The 20,390-nt window shown below is 35.0% G+C and overlaps 2 protein-coding genes across 3 annotated transcripts; one reads left to right on the top strand and one right to left on the bottom strand.

The window, feature by feature from the left end:
• The first annotated feature begins 7 nt into the window (after positions 1–7).
• Positions 8–10,858, top strand: man2b2 (mannosidase, alpha, class 2B, member 2). 2 transcript variants are annotated; one of them, XM_007248014.4, is made up of 19 exons: positions 9–240; positions 376–522; positions 1,552–1,657; positions 1,803–1,975; positions 2,096–2,211; positions 2,353–2,530; positions 2,642–2,840; positions 3,121–3,311; positions 3,416–3,590; positions 3,751–3,887; positions 4,637–4,914; positions 5,215–5,406; positions 5,959–6,202; positions 6,309–6,422; positions 6,539–6,731; positions 7,424–7,570; positions 7,884–7,996; positions 9,990–10,110; positions 10,218–10,858. In XM_007248014.4, exons 1-19 carry the CDS (start codon positions 112–114, stop codon positions 10,304–10,306), a joined length of 3,042 nt encoding a protein of 1,013 aa, XP_007248076.2. In that variant the 5' UTR covers positions 9–111; the 3' UTR covers positions 10,307–10,858. The 2 variants fall into 2 exon arrangements, with proteins under 2 accessions (XP_007248077.2, XP_007248076.2); XM_007248015.4 differs by lacking the exon at positions 9,990–10,110 and having other exon boundaries at positions 8–240.
• A 129-nt stretch (positions 10,859–10,987) lies between these two features.
• On the bottom strand, positions 10,988–19,804 carry LOC111194360 (uncharacterized). Its single transcript, XM_049482931.1, has 13 exons — positions 19,477–19,804; positions 19,324–19,350; positions 18,794–18,820; positions 18,456–18,482; positions 18,015–18,053; positions 17,741–17,767; positions 17,544–17,570; positions 17,136–17,174; positions 13,623–13,649; positions 13,164–13,190; positions 12,273–12,299; positions 11,658–11,740; positions 10,988–11,352 (listed from the first exon to the last, which is right to left on the bottom strand). The coding sequence occupies exons 1-13, from the start codon at positions 19,772–19,774 to the stop codon at positions 11,275–11,277; spliced, it is 753 nt and encodes a 250-aa protein (XP_049338888.1). The 5' UTR covers positions 19,775–19,804; the 3' UTR covers positions 10,988–11,274.
• Between the last annotated feature and the right edge of the window lie 586 nt (positions 19,805–20,390).

The following is a 20,390-nucleotide window of genomic DNA, read 5'->3' as shown; positions in this document are numbered from 1 at the left end:
TTAGCGACGGTATTTACATTGCGCATGCGTGCAAAACAGCTGCTGTCATGAGACGTTTGGCAGACTCGTCGTTGTAGTAGTGAGTTAGTTAGTGTCTTTTGGGACGTTAAAATGGTGCGTTTAAATTTGTTTTTTGCTTTGTTGTGTTTGTCAGTCTCCGCAAACGGCCATCAAGAACCAATTCAGGCATTCGTCATCCCTCACAGCCATATGGACGTGGGCTGGGTGTACACGGTTCAGGTAGGTTTGGTGTTTCTGAGAGAGAGATGGCTGAAAACTTTCAGTTCCTCTGAGTCAGTGACTTTATAAAATCAGTCATTTCTGCAGTTATCGGTCTGAACGGGCTGTAATCAGGGGATAATGGGTATTCTGTAGGAGAGCATGCACGCCTACGCCTCCAATGTGTACACCACTGTGGTGGAGGAGCTTTCACGAGTGAAGGGTCGCAGGTTCATCGCAGTTGAGCAGGAGTTCTTCAGGCTGTGGTGGGACACAGCAGCTTCACAGTGGCATAAGAAACAGGTGAGTACCAGATTCTCTATAAAGTGCCCATACCCGTTTCTTTAGCTGAGAAATAGCTGAAAAACAACACAAAAGATGCAGAGCTTTCAGACCTCAAATTATGCAAAAAAAGAATGTAAAACTACAAGAAGGTAGATCATATTTATTAAGTTTTATAAGTTCAGAAATTAATATAAACCTGTTTTTAATCACAGTTTTCATGCATCTTGTATGCTATATATATTATTAGCTTGTAAAGCACTACACATTAGAAATCTGAGGGTCCTGACATTTAAAACGAGGCACTGAAAACTTAAAAAGGGCACAGGTAGTTTTTTAATGTTTATTTAAAACACTGCTGGGAGCATTGTTATGTTTATTATCATATTTTACTACACCCCAAGTCTATTTCACACCAGATTTTACTTTTAAGCCCAAATACAAGAGCTAGCAGTCCAAAACTACATAAATAGTTTTAATACATAAGAGTTAACCTAGTGGGTAACTAACTTAGTTAACTAGCTAGCTAATGTACTGCAGTGACCGTTCCAGCCAAACCTCTACTAAGGTATATATGCTTAAGTTTGGTAAAGCGTCAAAGTCAGAGGCCAAGCGGTAAAGCAGTACAGATTCTGTGACCAACTTAATGTAATTGAATAAAACAGACGAAGTAATATTTAACTGTTAACAAGGAAGTGCTATCCTTAACATAAAGCATTCTCAATGCAATTACACATTCTCACAAAAAACACACCTTTGGAGTTTATACATAATTTGCAAAACAAGAGGTTTTATAGCATTTACTCTGTAGCCATAGTGTCCATGGGAACTAAGCTGCTGAACAACCATTTTTTAAGTAGATGTTGTAATGCCATTGAAACAAAGGTCTTTACTTAAATTAACCATAAAGTCTTAAAGACACAATAATAACAAATTGTTTGTTTTCTATTGACTATAATGAAGTTAGAAAATGATGAATCAGTAATTATCTTGCCTAAAAATAGAATGAAAATGTAGGAATTGGATAAGTAACATTTACTTCAATGTCAGGTGAGGCAGCTTCTGCAGGAGGGCCGTCTGGAGTTTATTATTGGAGGTCAGGTGATGCACGATGAATCAGTGACAGATATTGATGACGCCATTCTTCAGCTAACAGGTTTGTATTGTAGCATTTGTGTAGTTTTACATGACTGTCTTTTCACTTGAAAATATACTAACCTGTAGCTGTCAGTGGGCATATACTGACTCTGCTGCTTTCTCTTACACATCCTTCACCCCATCAACTCTAATCATTACTGTAGAAGGACATGGCTTCTTGTATGAAACCTTTGGTGTCAGGCCTCATTTCTCCTGGCATGTCGACCCCTTTGGCGCCTCTGCTACAACTCCAGTTCTTTTCGCTCTGGCTGGATTTGATGCTCACCTGATCTCACGCATTGACTATGACCTCAAAGATGTCATGCAGAAGAAAAAGGTTGTTTGCCTTTTATTGTATGAACTAAGTTTAATATGTGGTGTGCCTGTATCTAGACACTTCTACCTGTTGAAATTGACTGTGTAAAGTGATATTGTACTATTTACTATATTTATACAGAAACTGCAGTTTGTTTGGAGGGGGTCACCCTCTCTAGCGGACACTCAGGAGATTTTCACACACACCATGGACCAATACAGTTATTGCACCCCATCATACATCCCCTTCTCAAACAGGTAACACGCTGCTTATCTGATGTTAATTTTTGTCCTACCCAAAATAATATGTCAGATAAAAAAGTCAAGCAATTTTACTTAAATGCAGATATACTGTAGGTGTTAATATCTGTTCTGTTCTTAATTTGTTGCTGTCTCCAGATCAGGATTTTATTGGAATGGAGTTGCTATGTTTCCAGACCCACCTAAAGATGGAGTTTACCCTAACATGAGCCTACCAGTCACAAAAGAAACTGTGGAGCCCTATGCCCAGACAATGGTGGACAACATCAAACAGAGGGCCCAATGGTTTCAGACCAACCATGTTCTTTGGCCTTGGGTCAGTTTAGCTCCATACCCCTACCAGCTACAGATTTATGCTAATACCAAAGATTATTTTTTCGGCCCATTGATTTTGTACCCATCCATTTGTACTTGCTTTATTTTACAGGGTTGCGACAAGCAGTTCTACAATGCTTCAGTGCAGTTCACAAATATGGACATGTTGATGAACTACATCAATAAACACAGCACTGAGTTTGGAGTGACTGTTCAGTATGCTACTCTTAAAGAATACTTTCAAGCTGTACACCAGTCAAATCTGTCTTGGGAGGTGAGGGGGAGCCAGGACTTCCTCCCTTATTCTACTGGTATGTTTTATTCTCAAAAATGTTTTATCCATAATATAATAAATACATTCATTGTCTTGGATATTGATGCAAGTGATTTCAGAAAATAAGCAAACTCTGTAGACCTTTTAGTGCAGAACATTGTGGAGTAGGCTGAAATAGGACAGCAAAAGAGCATGGATATACAGGCAGATACAGAGAGACATGAAACTGATTCTGTTCACACAAAAATTATGATGAATGCATGAATAAATCTTGTTCTGTAAGATGTGTAATTCTGGATTTTCTCTATTGCCTTTAGAACCATTCCAGGCATGGACAGGATTCTATGCCTCCAGAAATGTTCTTAAAGGTGTGGCAAGAAGAGCCAGTTCCCTCCTTCATTCTGCAGAGTCCTTGTTCGTTAGGTACCGGATCAAATATCCAGAAGGTCCTGTCCAGAAAGAATGGGCCCTGGACAAGCTCAAGGCTCTCAGATGGGCGGTCTCTGAGGTATTGTTGTAAAAATCCATTAGCACTAATTCAAATAGTTTTAGAATATGTAATGTATAGGATAATGTTACTGAACTCTTCCTATCTGTTCTTTACTAAACCAGGTTCAACATCACGATGCAATAACAGGTACGGAATCCCCTAAAGTGGCTGATATGTACATGGAGCACCTCAATCAAAGTATGATGGGAGTACAAGAGCTCTTGGCAGCCATGTTTCTTCTCCCTCAGGACCCTGACACTGCTAGTGCCAAGTATAGATCTAACACAAAGGATGAACGTGAGTCATATTTTAAGTGTTGATACATTTAAGAAATTATTTATAATATTTGATGCCTCATTTCATACAATTGCAACCACAGCATTGGTTTAGCATCGTGTTACAAGTATTATTCTTTTTTTATTAGATATTAATATTTAATCCTTTTTTTGCAAACTAGAGCCTTCCAAGGACCTTGAGCAGCATATTATTGTGTACAACCCACTGGCCTGGAACGTTACAACATACATCAATGTTTCTGTTAAATATTCGATGGCACTTGTTTACGATGATAATGGGAAAGTTGTTCCTGCTCAGGTAACTCCCTCATTAAAACAGATTCTCACCAGTCAAACACATGTTTATATGCAGAATGAATACCTAGCCCTGCTCCCAGAGATCAGCCTTCTTACAGATTTTAGCTCCAAGGCAAATCAATTCACCTACACATGTATTGAATAGTGTGTATTATAATGCTGTAGAACTGATAAGGGGGCATTCTCCATTTGGACTGGGAAACCATGTCACAAGGTTACAAGGCTTAAAAAGATGCTTGAAATATTATGCACATAATAGGGTAATAGTTCATTAAAGAAATGGCATCTCAAGGCATGGATGAGTCCTTTCTAGCTTATTTTGTAACACAGGTTTATTTTCAATTTTGCAATAAAATGATTAGATAATTGAAAATCTGGGCGGAAAAATTACACATGTATTTAATTGATTTGAATTAGTTACACAAAATTAGTTTATAAAATCTTTAATCCTTATGACTGTCACAAATGTCCAGAACCCTTGAAAAACTATATACAAAATTAATCATTGTAACAATAAACACTGGGCAATATTTAAATTTCTCTGAAGAATTCTTTTTTTCCCCCTATTTCAAATGGAGATTTACCCAAATACAATACAGGATGCATTAAAGGTCATCACTGGATATATGTATATATCTGCTTTACTAATTTATTGATTTATCGACCAGGAAACTATTACATAATGCTTCCAGTTTGTTATAAAGACCTCTAGATCATTGGTTCCTGACTGTATTCATCATATTTCTGTAGATCCAGCCTTCAGCAGAGTCGCCAGCTGACTATGACCTTTTCATAATGGTGGAATTGGGTGGACTTCAGTACAGAAAATATCTCATCCAGTTCCCCCAGTCAGAGTGTAAGAAAGGTTCCAGCTGTGGGATCACTCACGCAGCCAGAGTGGTGAAGTTTGAGAGACGTGACGTTAGTGAATGGAAGAAGAGGGGTAGAAAATTGTTGCCTGTGCTAAACGATTGCTACAAACTGCTGTTTGACCAGGAGACTAACCTACTACACAGTATTACAAATAGGTTGGCTATTTTTTTTTCCTCATTTGGACTTTTTGTTTCATTTGCCTCTATCAGATTCCTGATAGTGGTGATGAGTGGTCTTGTTTGTCAGTTTTACCTTTTTTAATCGTTTAGAATAAGACTCTTTAGAGCAGATGAACATTACCCTATTGGCATAGCTAATGTCAGGTGTGGGCTGGAGGAGTGTGGCTAGCTTAGCTGACTGATAAAGTGAACACAGCTGTGGAAGATAATCTTTTTCTCCATGAAGAAAGGTACTATTTTATTTCTAATTTCTGATTTTTAACCACTCTGTTTCAGACTTGAAGGCCAAAAGGTCATAATTCACCAAGATTTCTGGGAATATGATGCCAATGGAGATGTGCATGCAGGACCTATCTCAGACAACTATATCTTCACAGCCAATGGGTCTGCAGTTCCTGCCTACAAATCTGTTGAAATGGAGATAATTCCAGGAAAAATCATTTCTGAGGTCCGGCAATATTTTTACAGGTAACACATGAAGCTTGTTGAATTGTTAAGAATCGTTAAAAATATAGTTTTCATAACTATATCCATCTTTATCATCTTTTTATTTCATTCTATTTACTAGTCATAATCCTGTCATGATTATTTTTGTTTAATTAACAATAAATTGTCCCAGGAAATTTTTCATTTTTAAATCATTTTATCCTATAAATAAAGTGAAAAATAATGCAATTACACCCTTTTAAAAAACAAACTTTTGCTCTTTAAAAAAAAAATCTAACATCAACATTTGAAAAATAAATAAAAAATGTTGAAATATTCGTCAGGAAACATGAATACAAAAAAGTCATAGCAGCTCAATGAGGTTAATGGGATCCTGGTTTTGGAGTTACAGATTGGATCATTTTTACATAAGCAAATATAAAAACTAAAATTTTAAGGAGAGCCTATGTGTGAGGTTAGTGGTTTGTTTACTCAGATTCTTCCTAACCTCTGACAATACTGGAGAAAAGAACAGAACAATGTGATTACCTTTACTGTGTAAATCCTGTTCACGTATTTTAACTTTTTCAACAGGGAAGCCTCTGATAAGAACTACACTTACGCCATGGTCACCCGCGTTCCAGTGGGATTCAAAGACAAGTTACTGTGTCAAAGGCTGGATCAGAGCTATGCACTGGGCCCCCTAGTGGTGAATAGAGAAGCTGTGCTCAGGACCACAACTAGTCTGAGCAACAAAAAGACGTTATACACCGACAACAATGGCTATCAGATGCTGAAGAGGGAGCATAAACAGTATATCAATAATACAGTGTCTCGAGTAAGAATGAACAGATGTTTGTTAGAGACTAAAGAGAATCGGTTCATATTGTTCAGCATGTTTTTTTTTAATCTGTTAATTTCTGTGGTTTTATGTGCGTATGTAGAACTACTACCCAATGGTGCGACAAGCCTTTATTGAAGATGAAGACTCCTGCAGGCTGTCTTTACTCAGTGAGAGAGCACATGGAGTGGCAAGTCTCGCAGAGGGCGAGATTGAGGTACACACAGTCACTTTTTGTAATATCATACTTTATCTTTTTAATAGCATGCCTGGTTCCATTTTTGTCAGGCCAGGGTTTGTCTTTTGATTTGTCTGTTGTTTGTTTTGTCACAGGTGATGCTTCATAGACGACTATGGAACAACCAAGAGTGGAATCGTGGGTATAACCTAACTCTGAACGATTCCTCTGTGGTTCGACCCTCTATTTGGATGATGCTGGGCTCTTCTGCTGCAGTGGCAGCCCTCAGTCAGCAGGGGGCTCTATATCTACAGCACAGACCTGTGGTCCTGCCCATTGACAAACCTCGTAAGTTGAGTCCTGTAGTTCAGTCCTGTAAGAGTAATGGTACATGTCCACTATCACTTTTCTTTAATGCATGTCACCATGCCATATCTCTCGGCTCACCGTGTAGGCATGTCTGTGATGTTTTTTATTTAAAAAAAAAGCTACAGATGTAGTCAATCATAGATTTAAGATTTTACATTTTTAATCAACCCTCACTGTAATCTATAGTTCTATAATTCCATATTCTACAATTTTCAGCTTTTTTTCCATGTTTGACATCTGCCTGTTCTGTGTGTATGAGGCTTGTATGTGTGCGAAGTCGCAGCCTGCTCTTTCCTGATTTGCTGGATGCAGCGTGGCAGCCAGATTCATTTGAATAAAGTTGAGCTCTGCTAAACTTTTTCGCTGGAGGGCGGGGCTGCATTTAATGCAGTGCAACCCAGCGTACACCACAGCATGCGGCGGCTCTCTCCTTTGAAAGTAATAGGATGTGTGGGGGCTTTAATTCTAGTGGACACGTACCATAAGAGTTCTGATTACAATAGGAACTTATTATTAGAGAAATAAAGCCAGCAAATAATGCTGAAAACATTAATTTTTCCCTCTTATGTTTTTGTGAAAGTATTGGAATGTGAAACATTGTGAATAACAGCACATTCAGTATGTATAAATGTATACTGACAGTGTGATAATTGGGTACTTTTTTGTGACAGAGAAACCATGGAGTGAACATGAAAGGTGGAACGGGCCCAGTGTTCAACCTGTGGTTTTGCCTCCAAATCTCCACATGCAGTACCTCGGTATCCCTGGATGGGACTACGGTCCCAATCACACACAGCACCTTCAGAACATCAATTCAGGTAAGCAGCTCTTTCTAGACTTGCTGTTTCAAAAAATACATTGTACCCCCAAAATGCCTTAAAAAAATTCTCAGAAGAAGAAAAAAAGTCTTCTTTACTTTCAGTGGAACAAAAAGATCCCATTTAGAGCATTTCTAATAATCCAGTAATAAACAATGTAAAAAAAAAAACAAAATTAACAGCTAATTCATTGTTGTTGTATGAAAGCAGCAATATACAAAAATGGTAACAAAGTAGCATATTGTTTTTCATTAATGATATTTATTTAGTTGTAGTAATACAACAGCTTAATTCTCTCTTTATCTACCAACAGGTGTAAAAACAAATCCTGAAGCAGACTTTGACCGTGTTCTTTTGAGGATTGCTCACCTGTATGAAAAAGGAGAGGACCCTGTTCTGTCTAAACCAGCCACCATAAACCTAAAGGTAAAACAATTTATTACCTAATTTATTACCATTTAGTCTGATGTCAGTATTTATATGTAGCTATTTAACCAACCTAGGTATAAACGTCCTAAAAAAGTAAAAATAAAAGGTATTCAAAAGGGTTTACCCCTTTTTTTTTTTTTTTTTTTGGAATAACTCCAAGTAGTCTGGCAGACTAAGGCTCTGTCCCTATGATGCAATAATCGCTGGTTAGATTAACAGATCATACTGCTTGCCATCAGCAGCCAGAGTCTGAGAGAGAACGATTGGCCTTGCTCTCTGTTGGGTTGATTTGAATTTATTCCCACATCACTCCCAGCACAGCACAGGCATCTGTCAGCTTATGTATTGGAGCTGGGTTGCTGTGCTTCCCTCCGAGCATGCAGGCTACTCAGTGACAGATCAGAACGAGGTAGTGGTTAACTTTACATGTGAAATATAGTTCACATCATTTATGGAAGTAAGATTTCGTTTAATAAAACTGAAAACACTGGTGTTTTGCTGATTCAAAATGACATGTTGATTTAAGCAATAAGGCACAATATGTGTAATTCAAATATGTATCTATAGCTATTTAGCTTTTTATTAAATTATCAATTTAATATTGTTTAGAATAGAGTAGGGTTGGGCAGTATTGAAGTTTTTCATACCGTCATACCGTCGTCAGATTATATGGCGGTATACGGTATTACCGGCGGCAGGGGGGGGGGGGTTGGAGTTATATTATTTTATTTTTGTACCTGTGTGTTTTGATATTTTAGAATTCGTTAGATTATATTTCCTTTAGCATTTTGAGCTATTTCATATCTATTTTTCTGTTTTTATTAAATGCTACAGAGCTTTAAACGCGGATGATTTTTTATGTATATTATTTTATTTTTGTACCTGTGTGTAGACTATTTCTTTTTTGTTATTTTAGAATTCGTTAGATTATATTTCTTTTAGCATTTTGAGCTAAGTTTAGTTAGTTATTTTCCTATTTCATACCTATATTTTTTCTGTTTTTATTAAATGCTGCGGAGCTTTAAACGAGCGGATGATTTATTTATTATTTCTCAGCCTGGACGCGACCCGGCCCGAGGAAAATAATGGAAAATCTCCTGTCAGCAGGCTCCAGGAAATAGTCATCTGTTTTTTAATACTATTTTTATTTTATATAAAGCTACGGCCTGATAATCACCATATAACAAAGTATTACTGTTAACGAAAACGAACGAAATAACGAAAACTGAAAGTGAAAGTTCCCCTTAACTGAAACTAATAAAAACGGTAATTAAAAGAAAAAAATAAAACGAACTGAAATTACAGATTGAATACCCTAATTTTTGTGTTTGTTAATTTATTTATAAGCGCTGTATCCACTACAGCAGCTTAACAGCGGGTGGTGTTGTGCCGTTTCTGCTCGCGAAGGGGAGCCGGGGTTCAGATGTCGGCAGCGTGGTGCAGCGTGCAGCGCCTCGCGGTCCGCGGAATTGCTTATATTTACAGCGCTCGAGCTAGCTGCGAAATAATGACAGAAAACTCTGAGGAAACTGCAGAATTCTGTACGGTATTAGAATATGAGCGTGAGTGACATAAAAAACTGTTTTGTAGAGAAATAGGAGATGAGGAATATTTAAGGAAACAGCTGTAACTTTGAGTAACTCACTCTGAACACCCCATGCTGCAGAATAAACTGATAAATCTGATCATTTCGGTGGTTGGTTGGTTAGTTGTTAGGGATTTATTGTCACTTCAGCACAAATGTGGCTATTTGTGGCGATAATTTTGGTCAAAATTAGTGAAACCTGTAGAGTTTATTGAGTTTTTGCTGTATGATCTCCTCAGTGAGAATCCGTCCGTTTTTCAAAGTTCAGGTTTGGCACATCACGTGGTTAATATACTGTCACTATTTTACAATACCGTCACCATATTTAAATACCGTCATACCGCCCAACCCTAGAATAGAGCATAACCAGAAGACATCTCTCCTTGCTTATTTTGTCCTAAATAGGAAATCCTGCAAGGATTAGGTGAAGTGAAGGCAGTGCAGGAACGTTCCCTCACAGGAACGTGGGATATCTCAGATCTACAGAGATGGAGCTGGAGGACCACTGAGAAAACAGGCAATAAAAGTATGATCTGAATTCCTTTAACCACATAACATTAGGAACACAAACCTTACTCACTCATATAGGTGTATTTTTGTCATTAATTTGGTTTCATTGTGTATGTTTTACAGAGACCTCCAGCTCCTCCAGACGTGTGACCATGGACTTTAATGTGACCATTTCACCTAAAGAGATCAGAACCTTCTTCATTCACTTTTAAGAGTCACATTTGTACACATCACTTCACTTACGTTTTTATAGTATGAATTTCCTGCTGAACGAATCATACAATATGAAAGAAATATTTTTTGGTTTGACAGTTTTCCCAAACCTTAAAAAACATCTGGTATATTATCTGTAAACCTAAAGCCTGAAGTACAGTTATTTACACTTTGTTCACTTCTCTTTGCACTAATGTTGGTGAACGTTGGTTAAAATGCCTTAAATCTTAAACGCTGTGTTGTAACCTTAATGAATTTTTGTCTTGTCTATCTGTGTCACCGAAATTTTTTTCTGTTGAAAATCATTTGCCAAATCTAAGCAAGCAGCACTATTGTTGATTGTAGTTTCAGGTATATATATATTTGTTTGTTTGTTTGTTTTTTAAGAAGAGTTCTTGTGTTTGTTGTGATTAGACATCAGTTCTCTGTCTTCTGTGAAGACCATATGTGGATGCCGACCATTATGGATAATGCATTTATTTAGAATTTGTGAAGATTCAACCATGTAAACATTATGGATTTCGAAATTTAAATAAAAGTACATTTTTGGATGAATAGTGCCCTGGAGCATTGATGTGAACACCAACAGCATAATGTATTACATACAGTAAATGAAGCAAAAAACAAAATAAATTTGATTAAGCGGTCAAAGAAAGGAATCCCTCTCAGTTTTGATGCCTTTTGTCTAGAAGACAAAAAATAATAAAGATTAAAATATTTTTAACTACAAGGAAGTGCAATCAGTCTGCCAAAACAATCAAGCTATTTTTCTTTTTTTTTAAGTACAATAAAAAAAATAATATATACATTTTATTTTGCTAAACATATACTAATAACAAATTAATTCATGTGGGCTTCTTATAAATTCCCTTGTATTGAATCATTAAATATTTACTATATACAGCTTTGTTTAATTTCTGTCATCAATCCACGGCACTGTTGGATATCATGTGTTACAAATCATCTTTTAGGTGATTTTCATGACACGTGTCACACGCACACTGATAGTGTTGGACAGGTTTCTGTTGATCAAAGCCTGGTGAAGCTGTGGAAAAAATAATATTTTTTTGGTGTTAGTTAAAATCTCAAATATCGAAATGTCTTTAGATCCTTTAAATGCAGTATATTATATTTGTAATATCTGATATTAATTTAAAAATGATGGAAATTTTATGCATAGCCACCATTGGCATGTTCTGGTAATACTAGGATGTCAATTATTTTTCCATTAAATCTTGAAACAAGAAAAAAGCCCAATATTGCAATTACATTCTTGAGTGCCTGTAAACGTATGACCACATCTTTTCATTTAATTTGTTCAATTAGCAAAAGCAATTTTGCCAAGCTTACATTATTCAGTATGAAGTTTTCAATCTCAGACTGCGTTAGATTTCTAGCTGAGGTGATTTTGACCCGACTTCTCATCACAGCCACTGAGGAGAACAAAAAATAAATTATTATTTGAGAAACTTACCGTCACACCTGTCATGTATGAGAATGTAAACAAAGGCTTGCATGACATTTAGCTGACTACTGGCCCAAAGTCAAGGCCTAGGTCTAATAGTGTGAGCTCATTTATGAGTGTGAGAGGTGCGGTTTCTGTACTTTATTCAAATTTTAAATTCTAAATGATTTTACGTTTGTCTGGATCTGGGCAGTATGTCCAGTTTTAAAGAACCTTGTAAGCTTGTACAGTGCATCAAAATATAACTAATGTACGGATTTATTAGGATGAGAGACTGATGAAATACAAATGTTCCAGAAAAACAAAAATCAGTACTAAAATAATAAAGTAGTAGAATCCCTGAGTATTTATTTGGACCACAAATATTTATGTATGTATGGGTGTATGTATTCATTTATGGAGTTACTTATTTATAATTTAAACCCTGAACATTGTAGCAGGTTAATTAAAATATTATGTCTCTCACAAAATAACTAATGCAAAATAAGCTGCTTGCTTACCTGGAACAAAGGCTGTGCTTGTCGTCACTGCAGATAAAAAGATAAGAAAAATATTGTTTTTTTTTAGATTGCCAAAATGTTTTTGGAGGGCAGGACTCTATATAAAACAGCCAATGGGATAAACATTCCTATCTGTGGTTATGGTAATGAGCAGTAGTGAATTGTAAGGGTGTGTACTGTCTCTTTTTTGTGCATCTTGACAAGGTGTAGCAGAGACAGATGTGTTGAATTCGTATTATGTTTTTACCTCATTTACAAAATGCAATATGCAATAAAGCCTTATTATTTTATTCAGCATTCAACTGTAACGGAACTAACCTAATTGTATTAAAATCATAAATTCAACAATAATTTTAACTTAAAACAAACATTATGCTTAACCTAACAAACTGCATTGTTTACTATTCTAAACAGTGATTAAAGGCATAATGTCAATACAACTTTTAATAATGTTCTTCTACTTATTATCATATTAATATCATATTATTTATGATCCCCTGAATAAATTCGTCCTGAAATAGGGTAGCATTGAAGTTTATTGTCTTATATTAAATAAGTTCAATAATAAAACTGTTATTATTTTTAGTAGACATCAGGTCATGTTATACGAGACATGTAGACATGTGTACAGCAGCCATAGGCTGAAGTGTTCAATTTATTTACCCACAGATTTAATTTATTTGATACATTATTTATTTGATAGCATTATGTTCATTTTAACAGTGGCTGTAAAAAATGATGACAGGAATACTGACATTATCACAAAACACAATTGTTTCAGAGACCCATCACTTGTAAATGACCCTAAGACTTCATTAAGGATTGCCATAATTTTAGTTATTTTTTCCACAAATTTAATTTCTGAATTACTGTAAGTGTACAGACCCTTACCTGAGTTGGTAGTTGTGTTAGGCGTAACTGTAATACACAAAAATACATGTATTTTGGAATGGATCTGGACAACATGTACAGCATCACTCTACACTAGCATGGAACCTTACTGAAAAAGGCTAAAATAAGACATGGTACCTAGAGATTTACAATTTCATACCATACATTTTGTCCCATGGGTTTTACATATTTAATGAAAGCTAAATGATTTATGAGATGTTTAAGGACATTTCTCTACAAATTCTGTTTATTACATATCTACTATGATGGTAGTAAAAATTATGAGGACTATTATTATGCTTATCAATTATCACCCAGTAGTGTAATGAATAAAAATTGTGTTAGATAGTATAAAATGATAACAGTTACTTCATAAAAGACACCATGAAATACTTTTAGCTATTTTTCCAATTACTGTTTTTCTAGCTACCATTAATTACTGACAGTGTAGACCCTTACCTGAGATGGTAGTTGCATTAGGTGTAACTGTAATATACAAAAATATATGTCTTTTGTACTGAATCTGGACATTGTGTACAGTATTACAACAAACCACTGACAAAATCCTTTACCAATAAATACTATTCATTCTTTTACTCTTCAATAAGCTTCAATAAAATCAATCTATCTATTCATCCACCCATCCATCCATATGGCTTTTACTTGAAATATTTGCTAACACTCTAAGTATTTGTCCACTCTGCTTTCAATCCATATATAGATATGGACGAATATAACGGCACAGCATTACATCACTTATTTCAGTGATCGCAGTCAGTTCAAAACTAAGCACAAATATACAGAAATAATAGAAACATGCTACGATAAGGATCACAAATAAAAGTTCTTACTACAGTAATAAACATAGTTTAATGGTTAAATAATGTCTCAACTAATTATTCACTGACAATATTTAAGACATCATTAAACATTAATGCATTTTAATGCTTAAGAATGTATAATATAATAAAATAATATTAAACTGAGACATTATTTAAACATGTTGTTAGGATTAGTAAGGTCTTCACTATAGTCAATTAATAATTAGTTGAGACACTCTGTCATAAGTACTGTTAATTAATGTACCCTTATTATAAAGTGTTACTGTAATGCCACATGAGAATGAGATACCACAGAAACCACTTGGGACACCAAAGCAACTCAATAGCAATCACCCCTGACGTGAGAACCCCTTAAACTGCATAATCACTCGTTCCCTTTTTAATTTTATGTGTTTAAATGTGAATTTTGTAGTATGTTGTAACAAAAAAAAATCAATCAAGTGTATTTTTGGCTTGTGAAATTGTTGGCATGTCTGATGTGTACAGGGGATTTCCGTGCTGCTCTATTTCCTGGTTTTGTTTTAGATAAGATAAAATCTTATCTGTTCCAAATCGGATAATCATCTACAAATTATGTATAATGGTTGAACACATTTTTGATGACCAATTCTGTCAGAACAATTAATATAAATCTGACAATGTATTGATTTCAATAAATTAATTAAAACATTTAAACCCAATTCTTGTTTTTTAATTAAACAGGTGTGTTATATACTCATTCTACCACAGAAAAAGAACCATTTACAAAAATGATTGACAGCCCAATATTGCCACAGCTTTCGTGTCTATGGTGATTGTGTGTAATACTGAACACAGCTGCTTTATTACTTGATACTACATTAAAAAAACGTACACTGTAAAAAAAAAAAAGTGTAAAAAAACGGTATTTTTCTGGCAGCAGGGGCGCCAGAAAATGTCTGTAAAAAAACAGAAAAATTGTGTAATTTTTAAAACATACATAAACCGTAAAAAAACAGTTATTGTATTTATTGTAATCAACGTCTATTATTGTAATTTTACAAGAAATTGCCCTTTAATTACATTAAATGTTTTTCTTTTAACATATTTTATTTCTTAAAAAAGTGTCATGCACTCTTTATAAAATGGAATAATTCGTCATTTTACAAGAAATGTTTCTATAATTACATGAAATCTTTTAGTCAGTCAAGTCATTATCAACCGCTTTATCCAGCCCGGGGGTGGGGGGGGGGGGGGGGTGCTGGAGCTTATCCCATCCAGCATCGGGCAGAACGCAGGATACACCCTGGACAGGCCGCCAATCCATCGCAGGGCAGACAGACACACAGACACATTCACTCACACACAGGGGGCAATTTGTTTCTGACATCTAATTGGGAGGAAACCGGAGAACCCAGAGGAAACCCACGCAGACACGGGGAGAACGTGCAAACTCCACACAGGAAGACCCGGGTCGCCCCAGCCGGGAATCGAACCCAGGCCGGCTTGCTGTGAGGCGGAAGTGCTACCCACTGTGCCACCGTGCCGCCCATGAAATCTTTTAATTTTAACATATATAACCTATGTCACCATTTGCTACTCCCAGGTGGTGGTGATGAAGCTGAGTTAAAAAAAAAACTTAGCTAATGATAATTTAGCAAATGCTCTCTACATCACTGCCATGTACAGTTATGTTCACAACCCAAACATTTCCTGTAAAATGACGAATTATTCCATTTTATAAAGAGTGCTTGACCCTTTTTTAAGAAATAAAATATGTTAAAATTAAAAGATTTCATGGGCGGCACGGTGGCGCAGTGGGTAGCACTTCCGCCTCACAGCAAGATGGCCTGGGTTCGATTCCCGGCTGGGGCGACCCGGGTCTTTATGTGTGTGAATGGATAAAGCGGTTGATAATGACTTAACTGACTAAAAGATTTCATGTAATTATAGAAACATTTCTTGTAAAATTACAATAATAGACGTTGATTACAATAAATACAATAACTGTTTTTTTACGGTTTATGTATGTTTTAAAAATTACACAATTTTTCTGTTTTTTTTACAGACATTTTCTGGCGCCCCTGCTGCCGGAAAAATACCGTTTATTTACGCTTTTTTTTTACAGTGATATCTGCATTTTAAAATGTTAACTTTGTGTAAAAATACAGAAAATTTAGCTTTTTTTGTCACAAAATATGACTTTATTTTTACAGTTAGTATTGTTCGAATTGTCATCTAAAATTTGTTAAAAAACAGATATTTAATGTATTTTACTCACACAGATTGTTTATGTTAAATCACATGACTCATTTCAATAGACAGTTTATTCTTGTCATTTTAATACCATTTGCCTGTCATTTTGAAATACAGGGAAATATTGTAAAATTTTACTTGGAAAAACTGTAAAAAAATGTTTTTTTTTTACAGTGTAGTGCTGCCAAGCCATTTTTAAAGTGTAAACAGAACATCCTGCATTTGTAACTATGTAAAAGTAATAAACAGTGCCGTACATATAGTGTAGTTTGTATGTAACTGGTCATAACAACATTGAAAAAATGTTAATGGTTTCTGGTGATGTGTTTTGATTTCACTCTTCCTTTAAGCAAGTGACAGATATGCCCTGATAGGTTATATTAGGTGACTGACTAAGCCATGTCATATCATTCCATCTTAATAGACCAAACCAGTAAGAACTGTTTTGCAAAGACTTGTAACGCAGGAGGAAACAATCAGATGCCATGCATTGACTTGATCTTTGTCAAAAATAATAATGCAAAAGTGCAATTTTATAAACATTATGGTTGTAGGTTGTTGATTTTCATAACACTGAATTTAATTAAAAAGGTGTAAAAGTGTCATTGTCTTCAAGAACCTTTCAAATACAAGTTGTCTGATTAAAAACAAAATAAAAATGTAAAGTCACGAAAATGTAATAGCAAAATGTTCCTTTTCTTTTTTTTGGAAGAGATGCAGCAGAAACAGAGGTGCAGTAGAGACAGTCCACAACTCCCATTTATTAAATAGCTATTTGTTAGCATTATTTTTGTTTGAACTGTAGGCTGTAGAAAATGATGACAAGAAAATCAACATTATCATCCTGTAGTTTGAATTGAACAGAAACTGTTTTTTTCTATCTACTGTGAATTACTGTAACTGTACAGACTCTTACCTGACTTGGTTGTTAGTTGTGTAGTTGTGGTAGGTGCAACTGTAATATACAAGATTTCGTCAGCTGTTTATGCTGATAATGAAAAATAATATAATAAAATAATAATAAAACTTCACCTTCAGTAGACCATACTAATTTAGCTATTTTCTAGCTACTGTAAATTACTGTGAATTAGTGCAGATCCTAACCTGAGTTAGTAGTTGGAGTTAGAGGAACTGTAATATACAAAAAATGTTTTAAGCAAAGTTTTTGCCTCAGTAAATAAATACTAGACCACCATTCTCTGGATTTCATTATTACATTACAGACATTGTAAAACCATAGCCATCCTACCACTGAGAATACTGCAGAAATGTATAAATATTAAACTTATTTCTATATCTGATTCAATACAAGCTTCATTCTTACCTGGAACAGAAGCTGTGCTTGTCATCACTGGAGATTAAAGAGAAAAATATTGCTTATACTTTTTTAATTTACTAAAATATTTGTTAAAAGAAAAGACTTCCTTTAATACAGCCACCATGTAACAAACGATTTTGGCAATTTTTTTCTAAAAATAATAAAGTCTAAAAATAATTATTGAATAGAGTTTAGACTCTTACCTGAGGTGGTACTATTAGTTGGTGTATCTGTAATATAAAATAATAATTGTGTTTATTATTATTATTATTATTATTATTATTATTAGTAGTAGTAGTAGTAGTAGTAGTAGTAGTAGTAGAAGTAGTAGTATTATTAGTAGTATAATAATTATTTCTGTTTTATTACGAATTAGTCAACACAATTTAACATCATATGTAATTGACCCTACATCCCATTGTCTTACTGGGAAGCCCAAAAATGAATAACTAAATTGCTGTAACTGTAGATCCTTACCTGAGGTGGTAGTTAGTTGTCTAGTTGTGGTTGTTGTATCTGTAATATACAAAACTAATGATTAAAAATGGATCTGGACAGCATGGATTTGGATTTGCATATTTTAAACCCAATCATGTTTTACTATTATTCTTATTCTTATTCTTATTATTGTTTACACTAGCCAACATGTCTAAATAATATGAGAGAAATTAACATGTAGCTGTAGCACAAAGTGCCACTCACTACGTTTGGCAGCATTTACTGGAAATACCACTGCCTGCAGCACTCACATCATCAGTAAAGAGGGAACCTGTACCTGCTGCAACCATGTTGTCTTGAATTCCCACTAGTAAACTGTATGTCTTATCATTTTAAAAGAATGAAAACTATTTGTCCATTTGGGAAGCCCTAAAAATACAATCAGAATTAATTCATTATTTTGACCATATAGACCATTACCTGAGTTGGTAGTTGTAGCTGGAGTACCTGTAATACACAAAAATAATTGTCTAAAGCAAAGATATTGCATCAGTATTTAAATAATAGGCAAACATTATCTGTTTCATTACAGATATTGTAAAATCATATCAATCCTACCACTGAAAATACTCTAGAAATGTATAAAAACTAACTTCTGATTCAATACAAGCTGCATTGTCAAGTGCTTGTCATCACTTTATAGACAAACGAGAAAATATTGTTTAAACATTTTTATTTTCTTTAATATAGCCACAATTTAAACCATTTTGGGCATTTTCCACAATAAAGTCCAACAATAATGGATTTTAGACTCTTACCTGAGGTGGTACTAGTGGTTGGTGTATCTGTAATATACAAAAAGAATTGTCTATAAAACGGGCAAAATGTTTCAAAGTTTCAAAATAAAAAGCTGAAAAGATCCCTAGAAAAAAACTACACTGCATCAGTCTAGAATACAAATGTAAAATTTGTATTTTTATTTTGTACCACACATATTGCAGTAATATTATTGTATTACTTGCTGCTACCTATCTGGCTTTTACTTGAAGTATTTTCAATCCAGATACAGATAAATTTAACGGTACAGCATAACATTACTTATTTCAGTGATCATGGTGAGTTCAAAACTGTATACAGACATAATGGTAACATGACACAGTATAGGCCAAAAGTATCAATACAAGTGTATTCAATTCATTGACACTAGTTCCAATTATTACATTATATTATTTCTTATTTACTTGAGCCTCTTTTTAGATAAGTAAGCAAAAATAAACAGGAACTGATTAATATGTTTCTATGTTTATGTGTGCGAGATTGCCCAAGCCAAGTATGTAGAGAATCTTACCTGTGCTAGCGATTGTAGTTGATGTAACTGAAATATACAAAAAAAATTACTCAACACCCCCTCTACAGAAATATACACAAATGCTTTTACACTGTGCTACAATTCATATTGCATAATATAAAAGAGTACAAAAGAGTAATACTGATTACTAACCTCTGTAGCAGACAAAGGGGTATGCATAATTACAAGGAGAATCGTTCCACATGCCAGAGTAATAAAACCAAACTGTAGTGCAGTGTTCATTTCCATTCATATTATTTGGTTCTCCAGACTTCCAGTTCTCATAAATGGAGTTGCTTTGATCTGACCACAGTCTAGTTCTGTAAAGTCCAATCCAAATTGCTTCTCCTCCTGCTAGATTAAAAATCTGTTGATTCTCTAATTGGTTCCTGACGCTGGCCAGGTCTGTGAAATTCTGTCTGCAGTATTGACGAGCAGCAAAGGCATTCATAGTTATGTGCACAATAATATTACTATTATTGGCGCCTAGAAATAGAGAAGAAAAAAATCAGGCTTTACTGCTGTAAGTGTGTAGTGTGTTGAAGAATAGTATGTTTTTTTTGTTAACTCACCATTGTAACAAATAAATTTTGCATCAAGGTAACAGTTCGAATCGTTCCAAAATCCACTAGTCTGCATCTGTGTACACATTTCTTCCCCACCATTATTATTTGGTGCATTTGTGCCCCAGTTCCTGTAATTCTTTTCACCCACTCCATAGAAGGCATCATCATCCAAAAACCATCTCCAGCTGTTCTGCACATCTTCATACTGCCCAATCCAGATCTGACCATTGCCAGTGTAACCGCTGTTGTTTACAGCAGCCAGAACACTATTTTGGTCATTAGCATTATCAAGTGTAGCCAGATCAGTGTAGATCTGTCTGCAGTAAGTCTGTGCATCAGTCCATTGTTTAGTCTGATTTACAAAGTAATATTGTCGAGAAAGGCAGGAAGAGAGGGCAAGTAGCCCTGTAAGCAAGAGACATTTTGAGTAAATCACAAAAAGCTTAATGTAAATCTTTACTCAATACAAAAAAACAATCTTATCAAATGTGACATACAAAA

Source organism: Astyanax mexicanus, chromosome 8 (genome assembly GCF_023375975.1).
Source record: "Astyanax mexicanus isolate ESR-SI-001 chromosome 8, AstMex3_surface, whole genome shotgun sequence".
Taxonomy (NCBI): Eukaryota; Metazoa; Chordata; class Actinopteri; order Characiformes; family Acestrorhamphidae; genus Astyanax; species Astyanax mexicanus.
The sequence above is the reverse complement of the archived record's forward strand: the minus strand, read 5'-3'. Positions and strand labels throughout refer to the sequence as shown.